Source organism: Phyllostomus hastatus, unplaced genomic scaffold (genome assembly GCF_019186645.2).
Source record: "Phyllostomus hastatus isolate PE091 unplaced genomic scaffold, TTU_PhHast_1.1 phas_contig_210, whole genome shotgun sequence".
Lineage (NCBI taxonomy): Eukaryota > Metazoa > Chordata > Mammalia > Chiroptera > Phyllostomidae > Phyllostomus > Phyllostomus hastatus.
Genome location: NW_025333737.1, coordinates 12,085,060 through 12,111,715, shown reverse-complemented (window position 1 = coordinate 12,111,715; position 26,656 = coordinate 12,085,060). Strand labels below are relative to the sequence as shown.

At 44.4% G+C, this 26,656-nt stretch overlaps 1 protein-coding gene across 1 annotated transcript in view; it reads left to right on the top strand.

Annotated features, from left to right (window-relative positions):
• The window catches only part of CEP112 (centrosomal protein 112), a 327,830-nt gene extending 302,672 nt beyond the window's left edge, over window positions 1-25,158 (top strand). Inside the window, exons 25-27 of the mRNA XM_045836669.1 lie at window positions 20,030-20,131; window positions 23,789-23,853; window positions 24,696-25,158. Coding sequence (XP_045692625.1) covers window positions 20,030-20,131; window positions 23,789-23,853; window positions 24,696-24,699 — 171 coding nt within the window. The 3' untranslated portion in view covers window positions 24,700-25,158. The remainder of the gene's footprint in view (window positions 1-20,029; window positions 20,132-23,788; window positions 23,854-24,695) is intronic.
• Window positions 25,159-26,656: the final 1,498 nt, after the last annotated feature.

Genomic DNA, 26,656 nt, shown 5'->3' with positions numbered 1-26,656 from the left:
GATGCTCATCTCTGAGGTGGAGAGTGCCCCCTGTTAAGGGGGTGAGAGGGAGCTTCTCCCCTTCCCGCATATTCATACTCTCCCTTTATTCCCCCTCTGGAGCTCTGAAATATGGTCGGAGGGTCTCTTTCTACGATATCACCCTGTGGTCTGACCTCCAGATTCCTGGCACTCTGACTGCTGTTTTCCCATTTGCCACCTGTTTATAGTATTTCCCTTGTGACCAGCTGCATACTACTTGTTTTACCACCCTGCACAGCCACGCAACCTCAACAGCCAGCTGAGAAATGCATTTCCCTTTGGAACAAGGAGCAGACATTTCTTTATCTATGTCTTACTATACTATATCTATTATATTGGTATTCTTCATTTCTTATAGTAGCAAGTTATTCTTTTGAGGACAGTAATAGGAGTTGACTCCCCCACTGTTTATGTTGAGCTTAATCTTGGTACCTGCCCCAACCACAGCAGCCGTGCAATACTTGGCCCAGAGTGGGCGTCCAGCTGCTTGGTCAGTGAGCCTATGAATAATCCGTTCCCCAAGTTTTTGAACTCCGAGTTGGCTGACAATCAGCCATAATCAGACACTACTTCAGATTTATAATTCTGAAGTAGTGTCTACTTAGTTTTCATTAATCTTTAGAAATGCTCGATTTTTGCTTATGCATATACTGGCCATGTTAGCGAAGTGGGTCAAAGATGTATCACAGCACACGTGAAAATTACATTGGCTCACTGTGGCCGGCTCCACTTCTGTGTGAGCTGTGGCATTTTGGGGTACGTAAGTCTTGGCAAGGCAAGGTTCACTCGAGGCTCAGAAAATGCATGATGTGCTTTAAAGTTGGCACTTTTTGGTATTTTTTTAAACAAGTGACAAATAATAATAAAAGTGTTTCTGGTTGTTTATACAAAGATGTTGCCAACAAATAGAAAACTTCCTGAGAATTTAAATTGAATTTTTAAAAATTTCAGCTGAGTTATAACAGAAAGTACAGGACTCACAGAGTGAGTGGAAATCTTGCCATTAAGATATCCCAGCTATGACATCCATGCAGTCACCTTAGAGCACGATTAGAGCATATTTTGCAAATGACAGAACACAAAAGTTTTGACCCTCTTAAGCATCAACAAACTCAATGAAGATGTGCCTCACTGAAGGGAGAAACAAGTCATTTGGAACAAGAGAAGGTTCTTATTTATTCAGCAAACATGAATTGTACCTACTGTGTGCCAGGCACCATGAGCCCTGGAGTGTCAGATGAGCGAGGTAAGATTTCTCTGAAGGAGCTCCTCAACTAGTGGAAGAGATTGTTGAAGTTAACTTTGTTGGCTTACTGACTCAAAATAATCCTTTTTCTCCTTTTTGGATGCACCTTCACAATCTTTTTCTGGTCTCTCTCTCCCACTTCTTCCAGCTGTGCATTCTCTCTCTTCTTCAGTGGAAACATCTGTCTCCACTGGCATGAGCTTTCATTCATTGCAGTGATCCCTGGATTTCTATCCTGAGGACTCAATTCTTTCTCAGACTCAGGCTCTGCATTTGTATCTGTGCAATGACACATGGACCACAGTCTGTTACACCAGACTCCGCAGGCTAAAACCTGAGTCTTTAGGAAAAAATTCTTGCTGCTAAATCTAGATTTATAATTGGGGTTCAGTGTCATAACAACTTCAAAAGGCAAGAGAAATTGGTCATTAATAACAGGTGTTAGTAACAGAGTTGTGCTTGATACCAAAGTCCAACTGGTCCGTGGCTTCAGCGAAGGGAGAGGCTCAGCTGCCCCTCTCCCAGAATGGTATGTGTCCCCTGCCTACTTGCTAAAAACTGAAATTGCAGGGGTAGGAGGCTGACATTTAAGGTATTGTGGACCACAACTTTATTTTTCAAAGACTTATTAGTGCAACTTATCCCTCAAAATGTTCACTCATCAGAGTCTTCACCAAAAAAAAGTTCTACTACGTGAAAGTGGTAAGAAATGTGAAACTATTTGGCACCAGAATAGGGTAAGGAGGAGGGCAAGGCTCAGGGGTGGAGGGCAGTCATAGTGCAGGACAGAGAAAGGAGAGACCAGGAGAAAAGCACCACTGGATAGTTTGTGTGGTGCTGGCCTGCTAGTCAAAAGTAGCCTGTCCAAACCATCTTGGCTCAAAGTGGTACTAACTCCTACCATAAATCGGTAGTGCTGAATTGAGGAAAGAGAAATTATTCAATTTGAACAAAACTGGAGAGGAAGGAAACCTTTCGTCTTCCATCCCAGGAAAGCAGAGAAATGAGGCCTAACTTTGTGTTATTGCAGAGAGCGCTTTGATTCCTTTTCAGCTTGTGTAATCCCAGGAATATTGCTCACCAAAAGCCACATGTAGTCAGGTGGTTTCAGAGTTTGCTCTGCCCTAGTGGTTATGAATTATATGGACTTGGAGTGCTTAACTACAAACAGAGGATTTTCCAGGTGGGGGAGCAGAGTTATGAAAAGAAAAATGCTGAAATACAAGTCACTGGGGTAATAAGTTCTCTTGGATGTGGGTAGAAAGTTCCTGACTTAGAGCCGAGGGTTTACCGTGTCTATTGAACAGCTCAGCATACCCGGAGGACTCTGGGGAATAGCCCAGGAGCAAGCTGTAGATGTTTTTGACATGTGAAATGTTTACAAGCTGAAAACAAAATAAAAAATAAAACTGGCCCTGCCACCAGCTTTGAGTTCATTGAAATGGAGTGGCTCCCGCAAGAATGGAGTCCCGGGCACAGGCCCCACGCAGGGTGGTGGCTGCATCCCAAGTGGCGTGAGGCCCAGGTAGGGTCTGTGACAGCTTCGCAACCAAGTATGTTGTTCTTCCTGGTCCTTCAAGTTAAGTTTACCCTTGGTATACCAGTCCTCCAAACTGATCTTAATCCTATCTCCATGTTTGTCTAACTGAGTGCATGAAATTTAAAATATACCTGTACCTAAAATTATCTACCCCTTAACTACTACTGCTAATTTTGAGTCTCTGTGAGGCTCCTCTCAGCAGACTTTTATTTTTTTTTGCATGAGAGTAGGAATGTTTTTAAGATGCATATCCTTAATATAATAAATTATAGAGATACAAGAGAAAGGAATATAAGATTTTGGAGTTCAGGGTTTTTTTTCATTGAGTTTTTCTGTTGTTTTGTTTGGTTGGTTGGGGGGTTTTTGTTTGCCCTTTATTTGGGGGTGACTGCTTTCTAGTACGTCAGGATGGGAGCACGGTTTTACTCAGTCCTGGAACATAGACTGACTCAGAAAACAGCATTTTCCTCTCCCACCCACTGCCCCGAAGTTGTGATTACTCTCTGTAATTCATTGGGTTTCTACATTTTGTTCCCTGGACATTTTCCCAAGCTTGTTCAACCATTAGCCTTCTGGACTTCTGGGTTTAAGTACTGTCAGATCAGATTTAAATCATGTGTTAAGGCTTGGTGGGTCCATCATTGTCCTCAATTTAAGAAGCATTATAGAGGTCACGACATTGCTACAAAGAAGGTGGCACTAATCCCTCACTTTCTAAAAGGGAACGCTGTGGTATGCATTACACCGAAGGCACCGGCCCCACCAGCCGGAGCCCTGGGAGTCAGCCGCGCGCATTCCCCGCTCGCCGCGCTGTGTGCTTCCAGGGACGGGGAGTGCAAAACCAGATGTAAGCTATTTTTCAAGTCCTCCTCTGACTTAGCATTAAATTTCCCTTAGACCAGATGCCAGTGTTTAAATAATATCCTGAAGGATCCAAAGAGAAGGAATTACTCATCGTGTTTCATTCATATAAAATCTGAAATAAAGGGGAGAAAAGTACAAAGAAACCAAACTACCTTGAATGTGCCTGGCTGGACTACAGTAAATGGGAAAGAATAGTGCCTCACTTATGAAAGCTCAGAAGTGAAGGGTTCTTTTTCTTTAATTATCAATTGAACATCCCATTATTTATCAGCGCTTTTTAGTAAAAACAAAGGCAGACCACTCTGACTTCTCTGGCATAGCAGCTCGGTGTGTTTTCAGGAGATTGGGCAACACTTGCTTTCAAGTGGCTCTGTCCTTTAATCACTGCCATTCACTTGCTGTGTGGATTTATACCTTACTCTCTGCAATTAGTGCTTCAGTGGCCTGAGTCAGGTAAGACACACGGCAAATCACTAAACCCCTGGTTTCTGAATCAACTGATTTTCAGTGGCACTCCCGAGGTTTACCAGAAGCTTCGGCAAGCACCATGCCATCCGGTCCTGAACCACACAGGGCCCGTCATCAGGGGTATCGGCCACTGGGTCCGCAGGTCTCCTGTAAGAAAGGAGTTGTGTGGAAAGGGCCCACACACAGTGTGAAACAGAGGCCAGTGCAAGGTTAAAGAGCATGAATTTGTGGTTGACCCGATCAGGATAGCGTGTGTGTTATTGTTGTTGTTGACTTTTTGCAGCAGCAGAATATAGCAGGTGCGGGGAGCACCCAGAGCTGGGTTCCGGCCCAAGGACCCAGCTGTGTAAAGTGATGATGTATAAAGTCCGGGTTAAGTGAGCAAGGGAGCTAACCCATGAATTTTGGAAGTAGGGAGGCTTTGAGCGACCAGGACTATAACACAGATAACAGTGAGGGGTAGCAAGGGAGTTGAGGAGGTGCAAGTTGGTTTGGGGGTTGGGGCAGATGTCAGGGCTGAATGATCCAGGCCAGTCGGTAGGGTGTGGCAGTTTAAATCGTGGCCATTACTGCATTGCTGGCTGATTAGTTGGGCCAATTCACCCAGTGCAAAGTCAAGGTCCTTGGCAGAGAATCTCAGCCCCAGCCAAATAACCCATTAGAAATAACTGGTTGAAACTCACACTGGTTTAAACAAGAAGAATTTTCTGGGTCATGTAACTGAGAAGTAGTACTGGCTTCAAGGGAGCCTTAATCCAATTTCTCAAATTATGTGACCAAACGCCAGTTGTCCCGTCTCCATGTTTTCGCTGTTTCCTTGTTGTTGGCGCCATTCCTGCCAGTTACGCCCCTGTGGCTGCAAGATGACTGCTAGCAGTTCTGGGGCCTGTGTTTCGGGCTCAGGTTGGCAGAAAAGAGAAAGCTGCTCTCCACCACAGCTCCTGCAGAAGTCCTAGGCTCCCTGCTAATTCTAGCAGGGTCCTTGAGCTGTAGGCAGGGGAAGGCAGTCCATGCAAATGCATGTGGGCTAGTGAAGCAAACCATCGCCTGGGCCCTGAGGCCAGTAGACCCGGGTCTGTGATGGGAAGAGCAGTCTCGCTGTCTCCAGCTGCTGGGCCTAGGTTGCTGATGTACTTCCAGTCCTCACCTCCTCTCTCAGCTGCTTGTTAGGGCTGGGCTTGCAAATATAAAGAACTCTGAGTGACACAAGCAGAGTGCGGGTGACAGAGTCCATGGTGAGGAATGGAAACCATTAAAACTGAGGTGGTGGTATGGGCTAAATGTTTGTGTGCCCCCAGATTCTTACGCTGAAGCCCTAAGCCCAATGTGATGCTTTGGAGATGGGGCCTTTGGAGGTAATTAGGTCCCAGGGCGGAGCCCTCCTGATAGGATTAGTGCCCTCAGACAAAGAGATCCTGAGTCTCTCCATCACGTGGGGGCACAGCGAGAAGGGGGCTGTCTGCACGTTGGGAAGTGAGCCCTCACCAGAACCTGCCCCAGGTGCAGCCACCCGACCTTGGACTTCCAGCCTCCAGCCTGTGAAAAATGCATGCCTGTTGCTTAAGCCACCCAGTCAGTGGATTTTGCTGTAGCAGCTCGAGCTGACTAAGACATGTGGGAACCAAGAAGCCAAAGGGGTCAAGATACATATCCCTGAGGACAGTGAGCCCTGGCGGTGTGAGCAGGATTGAGAGGAAGACCATGCTGGACACCTTGACATCATCCTGGACTCTGCCCTCTCCATCATTCGCACTTTAGAACCATTTCATCACCAGCTCGTGTTATTTCTACCTCCAAAATGTCCCTTCTGTTCATCTCCATTCATCCCAATGTCATCTTTGTCGGAACCCTAATTCCCTCATACTTGGATGCAATGCTCTCTTGCTAGTCAGTCTACCTGGCCCTCATCTCTGAGTGATCTTCCTTAAATACCACTGTCAGCACGTTTTCCTCTGCTTAAGAAAATGCCTGGCTCCCTCCGCCTCACGGCAAACTTCTGCGTCTCTGTAGCCTGGATTGACCCACCAGAGTCCTCCCCAACTCCCCCCAGCCTCCCAGTCAGGCTGTGAGCCGCACTCATCGCCACCTTGGCTCGTGCTTTCCTCCCTAAATCTTGAATTTCCTTTCACTGATTTCTGATTATCTAACCGCTATTTGCCTTTGGGGGCACATCTCAACATCTCCCTTCTGCTTGAGACCTTCCCACACAATTCCATGCCAGAAAGACCTTTTTCTTCCCCCAAATGTCTGTTATACTCAGTTTCCCCATAGTTGGATGTATGATGTTTGTGGGCTAATTTTGTTTCCAAACAAAACCGTAAACTCCTTGATGACAGGGTTTAATGCATCTTTTGTGTACCCTGCAGAGCACAGGCTATGCTGACAGCTATTTTAGGGGCTCGGCATTGGTTATGAGAGGCAAAGGAGGACATGCTGGTGCAAAATGCAGGCATCCAGCTTTGTGTGGGCTGTGGGCTGGGCATCCTTGAGCGGCTCCACCAATCCTAGCGGGTTCCCACCCAGCCACCCACCCGGCTCTTCCATCCCATTGGCTTAGAATAGTTTCCACTAAGAAGTAAAGGCTGCTCCAGAAATTTTGTGATGGTAGTCGGAACGCCTGCATGCCTAAGACTAGCCACCTGGTCGCTAATCCTTCGAGTGTCACGTAAACCTGCCACAGCAAGGTTTATGAAGGGTGTGGGCTGCTTCCTGCCCAGACTGCTTCCATTCACCATGTGTGATCCAGAAGCACCACTGAGCTGTTCCACAGGTAGATTAAATTTAAAATCTCAGACCAATCTTCCCAAAGTTCCCATTCTGTCAAAAAACTACTTAGCCTTATGGGACATTTAAAGTATATGTATCAATCTAATTTCGCAATACAACAACCTTTATATCTCCAAGGTCACTGGACATGACAAAGGTCGCTACTCCACGTTTAGTACAGGGACCTGCGCTCTCCTTCATATTTAAAATCTTCCTAAGGCCAGGAGGAACAAGATTAATTTTCTCAAAGCTAGAAGAAAATGTTAGCATAATGCAAGATAAAATAGTATTCTTATCCCCAAAATCTTAAGACTTTCTGCTGCCAACATCAGTTTGAAATACATGCGCCTGATAACGAGAGGAATGAAAGTGCCACGGAGCCCTGAGCAACCGACCCGCTGGAGCTGCACAGAGAGACCCTCTGGACAGCAGCCTCCGAAGGCTGGGAACCCGCAGAAACAAGCCCTCCCCAATTCCTCGTGAATAAGAAGAGACGCCCCTTCTATTTGTTTTCATTTACAAATGAGGCAGCTGACCTCTTCACCGTAACAGGTCTTACCGTGCCGGCCAAGGAATACGAAGAATGACGTCAGTCTTCGTGTCAGCACACAGGGTCCCGGGTTCAAGTAGTGAGTTTTCTCTGCCACTGAAGGAGGGGAAGCCGCTGCCCCCGTGAGGGAGGATCCCACAGCCTCGGCCCCCTTTTTCCTTTGTCTTTGTTCTCTCTACCAGGAATTCTTTGCAGACATCATCAGAATACGTTTCTAGATTTCGGTATATTTTTAATATTAAAGAAATGTCTTCAACTGAAAGAACAAAATCTTTCTGCTCTTTATTTGACCTTTGTTGGTTTGATGTGCTTTAAGAAAGTTCTGGGCAACCATTTTATAAAGAATGAACTGAAACATCCCTGGAAGAGCAGGCAGTGAAAATAATAATGAAAAAAAAATGAGAAGGGGAAGCCGCTTGCTCGGCCTGACTTAGCCATTGCTCTCCCCACACGGTTTATGAAGGTTGTGTTGATTTCGTCTGTGTTAAGAACAACATACTTAAGTTTTTTAAAGATACTTTAACCATTTCTGACAGAAATTTTACTTTCACATATATCCACGCAGACCAAGCCAAGTTGATATTTATTACCACTTTATCTGATTTGTGGAAGTAGGAACCTCATTTCTCTGAAAAGACTGAAGTGCCGCCCCCTGGTGCCCCCAGCCCTGTTGCCCCAGCTGACCTAGAGTGGGGGGTGGGGGAGCCCTGGTCCAGTGAGCCCGCAGTTGCGTGCTCAGGCATGTCGTGCTGCACGCAAACCTCAGCCTGCACACAAAAGTGGAAGTCCTGCCTTATGAGGGCAAAAACAACCCATGTGATGTTTTCAAGCTTTGAACACATATTGGTGTAATATTACTTTTAAAATAGCATTGATCTCTAGTAAGACACAAAGCCTACCTTCTGAGGACCAACAGTCCAATAGGAGGCAGCAGAATGTAGATCAATAATTATAATATTGTGTGATAAGCAAGTAAAAGCAGAGGTTTTGGGGTAAGGGAGACCTAGATGTGAGTCTTAGCTCAGCTCCCAATTAGCTGTGTGACTGTGGATAAGATAGGAACCTCTCTAGACTGAGGTTTTCATATCTAAATAGCCATAAAAGTGCCACACAGAGTTGGTGGGACGATTCAATGAAATACAACACATGGAAGGGTGCAGTAAGGCGCCTAATACACAGAAAAGCCTAGGAAATGTCAGTTGTTGATGGTGATGATCGTCGTCCTTGCAGTCCTCACTGTCAGATGCACGAGGTCCCGAGGCATCTAGGAGGAGGGCTCGGTTCCTGTGACTGCAAGGCTGAGGAAAGGGGTCCTGGCGAAGGGGCTGCCTGGGAACGCTGAGGGCACTCCAGCTGCTCAGGAGGAGGGAGGGGAGTGGAAGGGGCTCAGAGAGGTGCATGCAAAGGCAAGAGGCACAAAATGACATGGCATTTAGGGGGGGAAATACAAGTCATTATGCGAGCACAGGGTGTCGTGGAAAGTTAGGCTAAGATCAGAACAGAAGGTTCTTAAATGATCTGTGCCAAAGAGATTGTCTTTAATCTATTGCTTAAAAAAATCACTGCAGTGTTTTTAGGATGGAGGTGTGGGAGTGCTAAGATGGTCAGGTCTGCATTTCAGAGAAATGGGTAGCAGCGGAGAGAATCGAGTGAAGCCGAGGAACGAGAAGCAGGACAGCTACCCTAGGCTTCCGTTCTGCAGTAGAGGTCAGGTGCGCTAGTCTCCAGTCAGAAACCCTGTGCTTCCCCCTTGTCTTCCGAATAAAGCATGACCTTGAAAGTCCTGACCACACAGTGTCCACCTGTCTCACTCACCCCCTGCCCACCACACAACCTGTACCCACACCGACCCCTCGATAATCCCTCGGCATTTTGCACACGGTCACCTCCCCTAGCCGCTAATTTCTCCTCCCTCTTATTTATCTAGAAACTTCCTACTTGTTCTGCAACTATCAAACAGAATTTCATCATCTCTATAAAGACTTCCATTGCCCCACTGAGAAGTTATCCATCTCTCCTATTCCCTTCCTTGGCCCATTATACTTCAGCTGTGCATTTGAGTAGCTCCTTTCTACACGTCTTATGTAAAAAGTGTGAGCTTCTCAGGGACAAAACCATTTCGCACTCACGTTGCTAGTCCACACAGAGCTCTGCAGGGTAACCGCCCCTCCGTGTTGAGTGGAGGCAGACCCTGGCTGTCGTCATTCAGAAAGCCTAAACAAGGTCTTTTGATAACTTCACATTCCCCAACTTTTAAGTGAATGAAGGTTCCTTTTATCTCTGCTGTGTAAAGGTGAACAACTCGTGGATTCAGTCAGTGCCTATTTACAATGGTGTTTTGAAATGTTCTGCTCTGAGGTTGTGGGGTCTGTGTTCCCATTAGTTGGGAGGTAAGGGGATTCGTGCACAAGATCCTCATTAGTGTTAATTGGAACCGTCTAAGTAAATCCCGGGGGCCCCAGCAGGACAATGCCCGCCTTTGTGTTCCTGTTTCGTGCTGTGTATAGAATGCCATATCTGGCAAGAAATGCCTTCCCAAACATAAGGAGATAATTGGTACTTTCGGGGAGAGATTTAACTTATTTATAATTGTCTAGTTTAAATATGCAGAAAAGAAAGAGCAGTCACAGCTTGCCGCTTTTGAAAGATGCTCTCAAACCAGGTCAAAAATCTCTGACTTCATCAGGAATTTTGAATGATATGTAACTGAAGTTTAGACCTAGAGACAACATATCAATAAACTAATTCCACCTTAAACTCTCTTGCTGCTTACCAAACTCTCATGACTCATGGGCTGTGTAGGTGGTTCCGTGTCACACGCAGTCATGACGGAGACGGTCCTGTCTTCATGGGCCCCACCTGACACCTGACTGCTCCCCTTCCCTATGAAACCCAAGGTCATGCTCCCCACCTTTCTGACCTTGGTCCCACCCTCTGCTCTCCCTGATCTCCCCCTGGTTCTGGTGCTTCTCCTGTGGCCCAGGTGTGGGAGACCCTTGTGGGCCTTTGCTCCTGGGAAATTCCTGTTCTCTCCTTCCACCTTCAGAGAGCTAGCTCTTCCTCCCCAGGGCTTCAACTTCATGCGCAGGCTCTGGGCCTGGCTTTCCTCATGCCCGTCTCCCTGGCACCTCACACTGCGTAATTGCAAACCAGAACCGCGTCATTTCCCCCGCCCACCCACAGGCCAGCTCCCTTTACCCACTGTCCTGTCTCCAGTCACGTCGCTTTTCTTCTAGGTACATGGCTGAAGGCATACATTCCCATTTAACTCATCTTTTGCTTTTATTTTCTACAAGCCAGTTGTCAGCTCTTACTAATGACCTTCCATAGCTGTCACCTGAGAACAAGAGCGCCTCACTCTCCCAGATCACTTCAGCCACTTCTGCTGCCCTGAATCTCCTCTCCTGAGATTTCTCTGTAGCGTTTCCAGATTCACGCTGCCCCGTCCTCCGCCTCCCGGTAACGAGTGCGCATGGTGCAGGTTCACATGTCAGGCTTCGGTCCTGGTTCCAGCAGAGACTCACCGAGAGCCGTGAAATGGGCCTGATACGATCTACCTCCCAAATTTTATCTGAGGATTAAACAGAATCTTAACAGTACTCGGAAGACTACACATGAATTCCTTAATGCGGTGCCTGGCATGGATCAGGGCTCCTAAGTGTTGGTCCCTCTTTACTGTTTTCTGCTACGTTATGCTGAACCTTGTTGGCAGGACTTCTGCTCCCCTCCGTGACTTCAAGGTCCCACCTACCTGTTCCACCATGGATTTATTCGGTCACTAACTCATTAAGACAGTATTTACTGAGCATTTACTATGTGCCAAGTGCTCCGACCTTACTTCAGTGTACAAAGGGGAAACACAAAAGGGGCCCCAACCCCCTACCAGCCTTTCTGAGGATCAGTCTCATTCCGTAAGTCTTCTTGGTCTTTCTTAGCAACGTCTCTTAAAGGTCTCAGGAGCCTTTTATTTCCCCTCAGTCGGCGTGTTGGCCCTCTGTTGACAGGCTCCACCCTTCAGGAAGTCCAAAAAAGGGCTGGCCCACTCTCTTTCCGAGAGGAAGGCCAGGCACTGCAAACGAAGGGGAAAACCACCTTGTCCCACCCTCCTCCAGGTGTCGGCTCCAAACCCTCATAGAGGGGGACCTTACAAAGTAAGAGGGACAAGCCGCATACCTCTGACTGCCATAAACTTGGCCCTCCTAGTGTTGGTGTTCTTGAACTTGTGCCCCCATCCAGCCTTTCACACCCCTGGCCCTGGACTTGCTGCACGGGTCATAACCGTGTAAGACGCACACCAACCTTTCTTTGATAGGAGTATTCATAGTAAATATCACTGTAAGTGAAAGAAAATATTAGGAGTGATATTAGGCAGAAAAACAGTAGAAATAGTAACCAAAAGTATATACTCTAGTGAGAAACGAGCTGCTATTTAATTTCAGGAAAAAAGAGAAGCGTGAGTCATTTAATAACACAGCCCTATAAATACAGCCCGCTAGTGAGTAAAGGGGAAGAAACGTAGAGGAGGGAACGGAGCAGGGATGAAACAAACTCCCCTCCTTCGGGGGAAATCTCTAAGATCACTTTTGATCTCAGCAGCCCTGTAGGCCCTGCTGTTTGCCTCTGATTTTCTCAGCTTTGAAGCTGGCCTACTTATTAATAGCCGCCATGATGACAGAATCTGCTCTTTGTATTTAGGGAAAGGTTTTGCGATTGCTTTACTCTAGACACTCTGAAGCTCCTGTCATCTTAAGACAAAGACTGAGTTAACACCAACACTTGTGTGCTCTGAGGTTTTGATTAATTCATTCACTCAGCAAATATTTATTGAGTTGTGACCATATGCCAGGCAGCATGCTAAAGGCTGTGGCACAGCAGCCAGCATAGCGGACACCGTCCCTGCCTCGCGGCGCTCCCAGTCAGTGCACGGCTCAGCCAGCTCTCTGTGAAGGGCTAGCTAGCAAATGTTTTAGGGTCTCTGTCAAGACCACTCAGCTCTGCTGTTGTCATGCCAAACAGCTGTAGATAAAATGTAAACAAACAAGCATGGCTGTGTTCTAATAAAACTTTATTTACAAAAACAGGCAACGGGCCAGATTTGATCGGCAGGCCAAAATTCGTTGACCACTGGTCTAACAGATGCAAGCCATAAATGCAAGTTAGATTTTGCATAGTCCCTGTTTTTCAGTGAAGACCATTTTGGTTGTGAGTGACAAAATCTGATCCAAACTGAAAAAATCTAAGGAGAGGGCCAGCTTCAGGGGCAGCTTGATAAAGGGCCCAGTGTTTTCTCTTGAGTCCTCAGTGCTTCTCCTCTGGGTTGGTCCTGCTGTCAGTCCAGTTCTCCTTGGTAGCAAGACGGCTGTCACAGCCCCAGAATGACATCCCCCGGGGGAAGCCCAGCGGATGAGAGTTCCTGTCCCAGCACCGTCTGGTTCCCGAGACTTGGGTCACAACATGGGGACTGTGACATGAATATTGGCTTGGCCCTGGAGCCTTGGGTGGGACAGAGGGTTGGGGAGGGGTGGATTCCAGTTCCTAGAAGACTCTTGAATGAATGCTGGGGGACAAAACTCACAGTTTTCCACTGCTTACATCCCGTGAATCCTAAGTGAGTTCCTGCAAAGGCCATGCCCATTCCCAGGAGCTCTGGGACAGGGTTTCAGCTTCCTCCATCTCCATCAGGAGGTACAGTGATAGCTTATATGCCAAATACTGCCAGAATTTTAGTATTTTTTCACAAATGTTTATTTCACATCACAACCCTACTCTTACTAGACATTTAAGTCTTTGATTCATGAACAGATTTACACAGTTTATTGGTAATTTTCTGGCCTGTGATTCTCTTACCATTCCCCATCTCTTCTGTGTGCATTAGCCCTTATGAGTAGAGAGACTGGTGCCGGGAGTCTTTTGAACTACCCGAATCGGGATGGAGAGCATCTGAACCTAATTAAAATGGCAGGTTCAGATCATCCTCTTCATGCCCAGGCCACCATTTTCTCCTCTGCACCAGAAAGCTGTTCCTCCTTCCTCACTCTTCCCAGGAACCAGCTCCTGCTCCCCACCCACCACTGAGGTTGGCCGCAGCTTCGCGCAGCAGCAGCCCCTCCTCCTGGGGGCCCAGGCCCCTCGAGCAGCGGGCTTCACTCCCTCGGGGTGGAAACTGGTCCTCTGAGCTGCGGCCTCCGTTTTGAAGAGACACCAGTTGGAATGAAGAGCCGTAAGATAAAAACCATATTGGAAAAAGAGGGGAAATGAGTATGATAAAGGCTGTTATGAAACTGATGGTTACTTTTCATATTTTCACCTTATAGTTTCAAATCAGAGTCCCCAAGCTGTGCTGCAGAGCACTTTGCTTGAAATGGATCTCGGCAGTTGCTGTGGCAACACAATACTTTAACCCCGCTAAAAAGGAAATTTCTTAGGAGAAAGTGCATTGTTTCTAAGCTGCACTAGAGCATTTCTTGCACCATCTTTTACTACTATTTCTTTCATTCTTATTCTTCGAACCACACTGGAATTCAGTATAAACCTGTAAGTTCTGTATACGCAGCCCCCTCGGCAGCCCATGAAGAGCCTCTTTGTCACACGACAGCCCATTGTTCGGAAATACCCTCCACATTTCTGTCGGTGCTGCATCCCACCCCTCCCAGCAACCTCCCTCCCTCTGCCCCAGCTCTCCCAGCCTCTTACCCGCTTTTCACCACCCTTAGGAAGCCCAATGTCTTTTGATGCTTTCTACTTACCCCAGACCCCCTACTTCAGTGCCCACCACCCGTATTCACCCTCCTTCAGAGTATACACTACTCTCCAAGGTTACTTGTTCTTTCCACCCATATGCCACCCCCAACAGTCTGCCCTCCAGTGAAACTCAGTTTGCTTTATGGCCATCAGCTAAGCCAGGTGTTAGAGGGACCGGGGTCTGAATAAACTAATCCACCAGGAGTGGAAGCACCTGATACTCTCCCTTCACCCTCCCATGTATTTCTAATTGGTAGAAATCCAGGCTGGAAAATGTGCACACACCAGCCATTGTCCGTGGCCTGGATATACAATACGGCTCAAAACCGGGTGTTACTGTTTCTCAAATGCATGTCAGTTGTTTTAACAATAAAATACAAATCCATTTAAAATTGATTCTGATGTCAAAGAAGCTTTGTATCATTATGCACTTTCTTAATCAGTGGATACTAAAAAATACAAAGAGATTTAAATGGAGTCCTCAGATTAATCATGGATATGTGCAAATAATTTGCTAGACTTTATTATAGTATTGCAAATAATTAGAAAGCAAAAAGTATAATGATGGGTAATTGGCTAAATTAAATATATAATTCATAATACATGTAATATGTAAGGAAATATATATGTATAATCTACATTGTAGGATATAATAACATAATATTTACTGGACATTTACTGAGTGCCACTCCTGTAAAAATTCTACATGAATTAAACCACAACAGCCTCAAGAAGGTATGATTCCCATTTTCCTGAGAAGGAGGCTGAGGCACAGGGAAGCTGGCCTCCCAGGGTCCCCAGTTCGGGGGCACAACCCAGATGCAGCTCCAGGTGTTCCCGCTCCAGAGCCTGGGGCTCTCAACCCTCCCTTTACTACTGTAAGTGAAAGGCAGGTTACGGCACACTCTCTCCTTTTGTACAGGATGACTCTCAGAGGTCATGTCATATGGCACCCCTCTGCTCTAAACACTCAACAACGATTGGTAAAATATGGAGAGAAGAGTCAGAGGAAGTGTATGGTACCGAAAACAAGATGACCACCTGCGTGGCCTGAAACAGAGCAGGGCCCTTTGTTTATACAGCGCTGTCCATGTCCATCTTACCCTCTGGTTGACGTAGTTTCGGCATATTTACATGGCTAACTGATACAGTGTTTTTCAAATAAAAACACCACTAAATGTGTTTTGTTCTCCCTTCATATTTTTAACGGAATTACAGATGTCCACAGTTCACTTTTTTCAATGTCACTTTTATCTCCAGAGACCCTCTTGACCCAGGTCCAGCGCATGGTCTATACATTTTGCAGGTCTCATTTATGCAAATGAGTGTTTGTCTGATTACCCAGGATACAAGTTTTACTTAATCATGGTGCTCAACTCCAGTTGTGGGTGTTCTCAGTTTCCATGCCCCATTTTGAAATTAAGGGAAATATTGTCAGTGCTCTGCCTCTGAGGGAAAGGTGGGCAGTCTGTTGTCGTGGCACGGAGTACGGCTGTCTCCAGTGTCATGGCCACCATGTTATGCGTGCAGCACACCTTTGCCACTCAGCCGGTGGGTCTTACTATGTATAGCAATGTCATTGTTTGTCACCGTGTCCTGGTTCTCTTCATTCTTCTTGCTAAAGATAAGAAGATGAAAGAGTGGGGAGAGAAGTAACCACTGTGAGGACAGGGAGGCTCCTATCTATTTGGCCGGATGAGGCTGAGACCTGGGGAAGGGCGGACGATCACACGGTGCTTCGTGAGGGCAGGGGAGTGGAAATGAGCCACACCAGTGTTGGAGGTTCCTTTCCAGAATTATTCAAGTGAGAACAGACCTGGAACTCTTCTACATTTAATAAACACCATTCACTAGTATAACTGTACACTATATACTAATGAAAGTTAATATTCAAACCTAATAATAAAATAGATTTATATGTAAAAAGTTTGATATTCTCTAGTAAAAGGAATTGTATGTCCTTCAAACTCTTTGCTTAGATCAGTTCAAAGTGGGGAGGCAGGAAGAAGAGAAAGTGGCATAGTTAGCAGTTAATAGTTTGTGATTGGTCTACAGGTAAATCCCTCCCTCATTACTGCCCGTCAAATACATTGTAAGCCAGAGCTGGGGATAGAAAAATGGTAGCAGGAGTCAAAAGTGATGTAAAGGAATATAACTTCTTTTCTTTCTCTTATTTTGCCGTGTGACAAACTTGGATATATCCTTCGCTGGCTGAGCTTTAGGATCTGTGCTTATGTGGGGGATTTGTGGGACTTTTATTTTAGGTCATTATGTTCATTGTATTGGTATAGATTTTTTAAATTAGTCTTCATAAATCTTTAATAAATTAAAATTTTAAACTGATGGGAAAGTATGAGGAGCCAAACCATTTTGGAACCAATTGTTGTTGTTCTCGTTATTGTCATTAAAAAATGGAGCGAACACGAGACGGGAGTCTGGGAGAGAGTAGCAGTACGTCCGTCCCCCTCCCCTCCACCACCCCACCCCTGGTGGGTAAAGCTGCTCTAACTGGTTGCGTCTGTGAGTTCCTTTTCCTTTTGGGGTGGAAGAAACATTTCAGTGTTCGGAAAGATTAGTGGAGAAACTGTGGAGCAGGGTGGCTAAGAATGTATGTGCGTCAGAGTCAGACTCCTTGAGTTCAAATCATGGCTTACCGCTCTGTGCTTACTGGGGTGTCAGAAGGATTAAGTACTTATTAAAACACTTAGAATTGTATCTTACCCATAGAAATACTCAATAAATGTTTGCTGGTAGTAATCTCTTGCAAGTACAGTAAACCAGATGGGTTAAAGTTTTCTATGACTTTATTAAATAACAGGATTCTGCTTGGTATAATGATTTTTAAATTCAGGATTTGGGTATAAGGATTCAGTGTAGTGATCTTCTGATTGATAGTCTCGTTTGTAGGTGAGGTAATTTGAGATTTTCCAAACGGTCATTGTAAGTTCATTCAGATTCACTGAAATCATAAAAGCAAAGAAGAAAGGAGTAGACTGGAAGTAGAAATGCCTACATCCTCAGGAAAAGCTGGAAAATACAGCGTACTGAATGTACAAAGAGATGGAAGGGATAGTAGTAATCAAAGAGCAGCCTCGCTCAAATAATTTTCCACTGCCTGTGGCCCAGCCCCCAACAGAGGGAGACCGTCAAATGTGAAAAGTGAATTGGGTTGAGAGCCAAGGAAACTATGAGCGTTAACCAAAGGGCTCAAGTGCTTGGGCTGGACCTCCAATGTGCTCAGAAACTGAGGGAAGATGGGCCCCAGGAGCTTACTCTCCATACCTCGGTATCCAGCAAACAGTTGGTTCCATTCAAACATGAGGTTTAATTTTTGAAAGAAAAAGGAACTAGCGTAAGGTCCTTGCTAGACCGAGAGAGAAAGAAGAAATATAAGAAAAAAGTAAATAAAAAACATGGGTCAAATGGGAAGTTACCCAAGAAACAGGGAAGGTTTAGACAAATTATAGTTTTTTCTAACGAAGTTCTTCACAATGTCAGAGCATTCACAAACACATCGTGTATCTCTCTGTCAAGGAAAAAGCTGGGGACAGATAGAGGAAAAGAAAAAAGAAGAGATATGTTTCTAAGATGATACAGGTCAACAGACAGAGATGAAAAGTGATCTCTCAGATCTTAGGAAAAATAGTAGAGAAAAATAAAAATATTACAGAGATTGGAACCATATTAGAAGAAACAAAAATTAAAAAATCATAACTGAAAACTTCCAAGGAAATACAGTGATCAGACTAAAGGAAATCTCACAAAATGAGAGGAAAATATAAAATAGATATAAAATTATAAGAAAGTAAAACAATAGAGAAAAGTATAATTATGGAAGTTTATCAGAGAAGAGCCTATACATTCAAATTTTATATTCCAGAAGAACATAAAATTTTCTAACAAATAGAAAATTTTTAACAAATAGAAAAAGATTCATATGTAATATGAACACATAAAACAATAATATCAATAGAATACAACTTGATTCTTCTGGCAGAAGAAACTTTTCTTCAGAGAATTGAATTTAAATATAGAAAAGGCACACACAGTGTCTCAGGAAAATTTATATAGAATAAAACCAGGACATATCTCAGTAAAGCTACTGAGTCAAGGAAAAGGAAAATCATACTGACATCCAAGCAGAGAAAGAAAGTCACATTGAATATGGAAAATGAATTTAACTTGGCTTCAGACTTCACTCTAGCTATATGTAATGCCAAGAAGTACTTAGTGTATTACATATAGTAATGGCAAGAAGTACTTAGAGTACTTAGAGTACTTCTCTAAGTACTGAGAGAAGAAAGTAGGATTGAACCTTTTTCCTTTTTTATACCCAGCTGAGGTGTCTTTCAAATGTACAGGCCAGTGGGCATTCTTAACAAACAAGGTTACAAGAAATGAGCAGACAGTCATCTATTTTAAAAAAGTAGTAGCTCAAAATTTCAGAACCAGTGTAGAGTGATAGAAAAATATAGCCAGTATAGTAGCCTGTGAACCCTCAATAAATGTTGCCCTCAAGGCCTGCTTTATAAAGCATGTGTTTTTCTTTGCTTTTGCCTTTCATTTGCATCAGCTGACAGATGTACCTTGGAGGCTTAAGTCCAAGAAGAAAAAGTGGGAAAAATCAAATATTGCATCAGTGGGAGAGATCATTTGTCATTATTTGTTTTTCTTTTAGGTATAAGTCACAAGATCATGACATATCTCAAAAAAAACCCTTTGCCAGAAAGTCAAAAAATTATATTCCAACATGTTTACCATGGGCTTTTAGTAGATACTGAAATGAACTATTAGAACACATTTCTTTCTTAATTCAGTTTAGCAAAAAAAAAGTTGGGAATTACAGGCTAGTAATTTTAAATTATCCTCAGTAAATTCATAAATTTGTCAAACTGAACTTAGTTATGCATATTTTCATAATATATTCCCTTATTCCTAGATATGTCCACTGAATCATTTATGGGATATATTACAATTCATCTTTAATATTCAGTTAAGTAATACATGTCACCATGCAACAGATTTTTTAATTCTATCTCATCTCAGATTAGGAGGAAGAAAAATACAGAAAGATAGCTGGAGAAAGACACCACCACGTGCACACTCACATGCACGGTCACCCTCGCATGCCCTGCTCAAGCACATTCTTCCTAAGACTCCTTCCACCTTCCTCACTTGTCTGTAGCTTTTAGAGAGGTGGATGGATTGAGCCACCAGTCGTTCCCCTTCCCAGCCTGTGGCCATCAGGTGTTGAGCACAGGCGTCATTGTATCTGGAGGGAGAAGGAAACGCATAGACCTGGGACGCTCATGGTGACCAGGGCACTCTGTGGTGTAGATTCTCCTTCATTCCTGTCTGCATAATCATGGGGATTCCATCCAGCACCCAGGTACCTAGCAGCCCATTTGGGGAAGCATCTTACACCAAAGACATGCTGCGAGGTGTCCCCCAGTCACAGTTTGTTGTGATCACAACCCACATCCTGATCGAGAAAAGGATACAGGGCTAGCGCGGCATGGACATCGTGAACGGGGAGGAGAGAGCAGGTACTCTGCTTCCCCGGTGCTGAAAACCGTGTTGTCGGGATTTTAAAGAAACAAAGTGTCATCACAGGCACTGCCTCTCCCGGACTCATGAGGACAGACTGGGCTCCTTTTCCAGTTTATGACTGTGTTTCCTCTTCTTTCATTATCTGGTTTTTGACCATGTGTAACAAATTTATCTTTGTAATGAATAGATATTATTCTGGGATTTGTTAAATTCAAAACAATCATTTCTGTGGTACAAAAGAGAGAGAGAGAGAAATAAACTGTCATTTTTTTTCTCATTTTAGATAACTTACATTCGACAAGAATATGAAACAAAATTCAAAGGGTTGATGCCAGTGTCTCTAAGGCAAGAGCTTGAAGACACCATTTCCTCCCTAAAATCCCAGGTAATTACTAGAATCAGGGTGTTTTCCAAGGGTTTGGGTGATGCGTATATCCTGAAAAGAGACTTGCAAATAAGTCTGATTGTGAATTGATGCCAGAAATCAACGCAATGTCATAGCATGACCTACACCCCAGGATAACTGGGTTTTGTTTTGCTTTGCTTTTTTAGAAATTTTTTCTTACTAGTGTAACAACTCATTGTCTCAATAAGATTTTCCTAAAAAGCACCCTTGAAAGTGCAAAGTTCAGTTATGGTCGCTTTTATTCATACACAGGCTGCATTCCTGTGCGGCCACACCCTTTTATTCTTGGTACCAGGCCCCACGTGCCATTGCTCAGCACATCGCGGGCTGCTCGGTGTGTGCGAGTAGTAGAGGCATTGAAAGCAGTTTCGACAGAAGCATCTTTATTCTGGTGTATTTTATGTGGTTGCTAGACATAACCAGAAACATTTTAAATTCAAGGCAGAATAATGACAAGGTATTCAAACAATTGGGTTAAATAGTTCTTGCTGCAATGTGTAGCTCTTGGTCACTTATAAAATATAATGAGAGATAAAATTGATTTAAATTTATATACTTAAAGTTATTTTAAAACTTCCAACAAAAGTTTCTGTTATAGATTGTACTTTGATAAAGTTCTATGAACATATATACTGCTATATGCTTTATATATTGCTAGTCTAATGAATTTTTTTTAACTCTGACGTGAGAAAGGGTTCACTTAGTCCTATTCCTTACACACTTAGAAATTTAAAACATACATTTTTTTCCTAGAACAGTTATGTTTCCTCTATATTTCTAAGAATCCTTGCATGGCCGAGATTGTTTAAAAACAATAGATGGGACCCAGAATAGCCAAAACCGTTTTGAAAAATAAGAATAAATTTGGAGGATTTACATTTTCCGATTTCAAAACTTGCTGCAAAGCTCTAGTAATGAGGACAGTGTGACCCTGGTTAAAGAAGAGACACACAGATCAATGGAACAGAACTGAGGGTCCAGAAAAACAAACGTTTACATTATTGGTCAACTAGTCACCAGCAAGGCTCCCGAGACAGTCCAATGGGGGGAAGGCAGGAAGAACGACGCTGTGGTGTACTGGCTGGTCCCCGCGCACGAGAACGAAGCTGGAGCCCTTACGACGTGGTGTGCCCGAGTTCACGCAAAACAGATCGTAGACCTCAGCGGCGGAGTCCAGACTGTAGGATTCTCAGAAAAAAATGCTAAGAAGACATCTTAGCAGAATGGGTAAATCTCTGTACCTTGGGTGAGGTAAGAGTGTTTTTTGACGATAAGACCAAAACGCAGTAGCAGAAGGATATACAGACAAATTTCACTTCATCGAAACTTGTACTTCAAAAGACACCGTTTGGAACTGAAAGGACAAACCATGGAATAGGAGAAAATATTCGCAAGTTGTCCATCTGAGAAACTTAACATTTTGTTGTGCGGAAGAGCTCCACGAGGGAAACATGTCTTTGCTCTCGGGCACCTGCCACGTACTAGATGCTCAGGGGGTGTGTTTACAACTAACACGGGTGGTATAGTGTGCTGATACTCGCATTAGCCGTTTATAATGTGTGAGACAAAATGGGGAGCAAATTCTAGTCATTCCTTTTATATGTTTCTTAGTAAAAAAGCCTCTTATCTGAAAATGAAGTGTTCATTACATCAGTCCTTCTGTCTCTGTAGCCTGTTGCTTCTGCAGGTGAAGGAGTCTTGCTGTGCTCGCCCCTACATACAAATCAGTCCTGCGGGAGAGCGTTAACTTCCAAAGGGTTAAGTCATCTCTGTTTACATGAAAAGCTCTCCTCGAAGTGTGGTTTACCCATTAACTTTGTAGGAGAGCTTCCATAGGGTCAGCTCTGTAGGACCTGGCACCTTCCGAAGAGTTTTTTTAAGAAAAAAAAGAAAGGAAGGAAGGAAGAAATCTGATACCCACCTGCAGGGCTTCTGTTATCATTCATATCATTTCACTGTAATAAAAGCCACTCCAGCCTCCTGAAGCTGGATGTTGACCCAGAAAGAGAGCAGCGCTGCCAGCTGCAGGCGCTGGGGCCCCAGCATGGCAGCTGCACGGGGGAGTCTCGGCCATAGAGTGAGCAAATTTAGTTTGAAAGCACAGGTGCCTATGTTTTTTGAAAATTGTTGGAATTCCGATTACAAAGCATGGTGGGGGAAGGGAATTTGAATCAGTGTAATCCTTGCATCTGTCAAAATTATCAATTGTCCCTGGGGTCATTTGAGTAATTGAATGAAATTAAGATATCAGCGATAATACAAATAAGCAACCTGGAGGGGACTGCTTGGGTATGTACCCATTGAGAAAGACTGTGCTTTCCTCTCCCGCAAGCACATTTTCTCTTCTGCTAGCTGTACTCTTGCATAACTGTGTTTCAGAATCAAGCGTTGCCATGGTTTCAGCTCAGCCCCAAAAGGCAAGAGTAAACAATTCCAAAATGATCAAATACCACTGACTCTTGATTGCATCAAGCCATACATAGCATGTTATCTCCAAACCATTTCTGTTTGGTTTTATAAGGTGCTTTTGAATTTATACCTGGTATATAGGTATTTTTACTAGTAATAGAAATTTATGCTTCAGAGTAATCAAACCACATTGTAAAGATCTGACAAAAGACTGCTAAGCTGCCTAGTTTCCTCCATCCCTCTGCCCCCCAAGAGTGGGGACACAGGTGGGGTGGTACCAGCTATGAGCTCCATCCTAGGCAGGCCGTTCTATTAGTCACTTCACATCATCCGCATAACCTTGGGAAGTAGCTGTTATTAACCCCATTTTGCAAATGAGGCGGCAAGAGTTTTAGTAACTTTCCTAGAGCCATAAAGGCCAAACCAGGCATTGAACCCAAGTTGGACTGACTCCAGACAAAGCTCAGGCTCTTTCCACTACAAAATCTTGTCTCTTCAACCTCAAGGAATCCCCAGGATGGGTTGAGGTTTCCAGAAGGCAGTAATTTTCTTTCCACTCACTCATTCATTCATTAACCAGCTAGTGAATGCCAGCTCTAAGCCCAGCCCTATAAAAGGAACTGGGGACTCAGAGATGATTAAATATCATCCTTGCCCCAGAGAGCTCTAGTTTGGGGGAGAGAGTTGAAAACAAATAATCGCAAGGCTGTGCGAGAAGTGCTAAGGAATAGAGGACAGGAATACTCTATTCATTATAGAGTATAGAGGAGGGTTGCCGACTGTCCCAAGGGTGGGGGCAATGAGCAGTTGGGAGGAGTTGAAGAATTAATAGATGAGATGTCCTTTGAACCGAGTAGTGGAGGATGACTAGGAGATAGTCAGCCAACCACTCCAACAAGAGAAAGGGCTGGTGCCCACCGGCCACGGAATGTGCAAAACACTGTTAAGACAGGGATGGTGGGAAGGGCGTCAGGGAAGGTGGAGCTGCAGAGAGGGGCTACGGGAAACGGCTCTGCAGTAAGGAGCGTGCACTTAATTTTGTAGTCTCTGATGGGCTTTCAGCGGATGTGATGTGATCGGATGTAAAAAACCCAACATTCACATTCTGCAAATCCTGAGTTTTATCTAGGGAATTGCCTGAATTTAAATAAAGTCCTACCGTACTATTTGCACATTATTGCCATTTAAGCCACATTCACCTCTTCTCATCCAAGGTGTCTTTTCTAGGTTAACTTTCTGCAAAAGAGAGCGTCCATCCTTCAAGAAGAACTGACCACATACCAAGGTGGAAGGTACAGCCCTTGCTCAGAATGCCTTCTGGTTGTTTGTATTGTTTTGCACCTGTGAGGCTCCTGGTTTGACATTAAAGTCTTCATTAAAATTCTTAAACATAGTATCAATTTTGGGGGGAGAGGCTTATTTTTAGTAATAGCCTTGCTTTGAGAAGTCACCCACCTCTTGTAGTCACACCCGCTTAGTCAGGACAATCCGAACCAGACGAGAGAGTCCACAGGCGCCTGACAAGTCCAGGCCTCACCTGTGCTGTCACGACAAGACACTATCTCGGAGCCCAATTGCAGGATTAAGGAGGCAGCATCATCCTTTTAAGGCAGTGAGATGATGGAGATCTTAACATGGTGGGCCTCCTCTCCAAAGTCTCGAGTCCCCTGGAGGTTTGGAGCGGGTGCAGACGTCCTCCAGACCAAACAGACCCGCAGCTCCGGGATGTCACAACACCCACTGCGGCTCCGGGTCCCAGCCGTACTCCCGGGGGTGCACTGGGCCTCTCTGCCGAAGGCTCCCAGGGACATCGCGGCATCCATTATGTGCACTGTACCTGCTCTAATGTAGTCCACCGCCTTCCTTTCAGTGCACCAAAGACTGAACCGCTTATTTGGCATTAAATTAAAAGTAAAGACCTTTTACTTTTCAAAAGTAAAAATCATTTGCTTTTCGAAAGATTTCATTGCTTGATGAAGACAGGAATGAACCCCTCATAGGCATAAAGGATGGAATTTTGATATCAAATATTCTTTTTAACCTCCTTCCAGCCTCTCTTGCATTAGAACATGTTTTATAATAGGCATGCCCATTAAACCCAGAGAGACTCCTGACTGAAATTCTTTATGTGCAGGTAACCCTGTGAAGACTCACCCGATGACACAAGAGCATGAGGCGGGCGCAGTGTCTGGGCCGTGCTGTGGACTTCTAGCAGGTTCGATGCTGTGGAGAGTGTGAAGCGAACTGTGAGAACAGTGGCTTTTTTTAATACTTAAATGTAATTAAGATCATAAAAACATGCATCACTCATATACTAAGTGAGGCGGTTTATTTGTGTCTGCCTAAGTTATTTTTTTAGCATCCCTTTATTTTTTATTTCCATGCTTGTGTGTGTTTGGATGTGTACTGAGAACTGCTTATATTGGGAAAAGACATGATTTCCTGAAACTTCCTGGTTAATGGTTATGCACAGAACTTTGCCAGTTGCATATGATCAAAATCACGTTTGTAGTGTCATATCAAATATTTTTAACATCTTTACATTGTTTTCATGTTCATATTCATATTTTATTAAAGTATTGTTTTGTACTTGTCAATTTTATTTCTACTTTTTGTTGCACTTCATTTGCTAAAACAAATAGGACATCTGCATGATATCTTTTCCCTAGAAAGTACTGACAGTCTCAAATTGTACTCTGGGGGAAAATACCTAATGTCAGGTCAAAGATCAAATCCATACAGAGTGCACCAATTCAGAATAAAAGCCCCGGGTCATCTGCTGTCAGTCCGAGTGTTTGTCGTGTTGGTGTCTAATCTGATCCTGGACTCCAGGGGCAGAAGACTATAAGAATTTTAGGTAGCAACTATGGTTTTATTGTTATTTTCTTGTCTCTCTTTTTGTGATTGTTGTTTTAATTATAATATCAATTGACACTCTTTTAAATGCCTAAAAATGTAGGCATGTGCTGGGAAGAATACTCGGCACACTGGCGAGCGTTAGCACCTCGAGCTTTGATGGGGCCCTTTCCGTCGCTGAGAAAACACGGTGCTGCTCTCCTGCACGGGTGTTTCAGTTACTACCCAGCACCACTAAGCTGTTAAATGCTGATTGGTTAACCCTGATTTGCCAAAGGAAGTTTGAATTGCAGAGGATGGATGCATTCTTTTGACGGCATTGTGGTGCGTGCCGGGGACCCTTTGAGACACTAACAGTCCTGACCGTGCTCATCTGGGTTACCGTAAAAGGTCAGGGCCAGTGTGTGTTTACACTTCTCCAAAATTCTTCTCTCTTTCCCAGGCCCAACTCTGTTGTTTGCTGCCCAAGGCTTAATTACCCTTCTTTTGCACTGTAACTGAGACAGGGAGATGATAAGGAAGTAACAGGTTTTACAGCCACTTCCACAGCCAGGGCCAGGGCGGCCTGAGCACCGCCTTGCGCCCGCCGTCAGCAGGCGGCCCCGCGTCCTCGCACTGAATCATCCATCTCTGCCCCGTCGCCACCCGGCCTGGTCATGTTCACCCTGACACCTCCTCCAGAAATATGTCTCCGTCCTTTGAAAGATTAGGTTTTTCTTGCATTTACAATAAATTATAGCCCTGGCTTAAAGAATATTCAGGGAAAAGCAAGGTTGGAGCAGATGCTATTAAAACCACCTAACAGATGAGGACAGTCGGTGCTCAGACTATGATTTAGTGCTCGGAAGGGAAAGATTAAGGCTGCGTGATTAATTTTAAGTACTTCTCTACAGACCGTGAAAACAGGTTGAAGCTCAGCAGATTTCATTAGTAATGTTATTCGCTGCTTGAAGTGAAAATACTTTGTGAATTGTATTGTCTGCTGGACTTGGAACTCCCACTCAAGAATGTTTGTTTTCCAAGAGTAAATATCAGTAGGCGTTTTGGAAAGTTGCCTGCTCTTCCTTCTTTTCCTTATGTCGAGGGTTGGGAAGTTACAAACACTGGCAAACCTTGGACATTCCCCAGATCCTCTCTCCTTTCCGAAGTGTGTCATGCGCATCTGGGAGTAGGCAGACTGAAACCTGAGGTCGCTTTGATTGTGTGTGATAGGGGTACGTGGCCGACACTAATGTTATT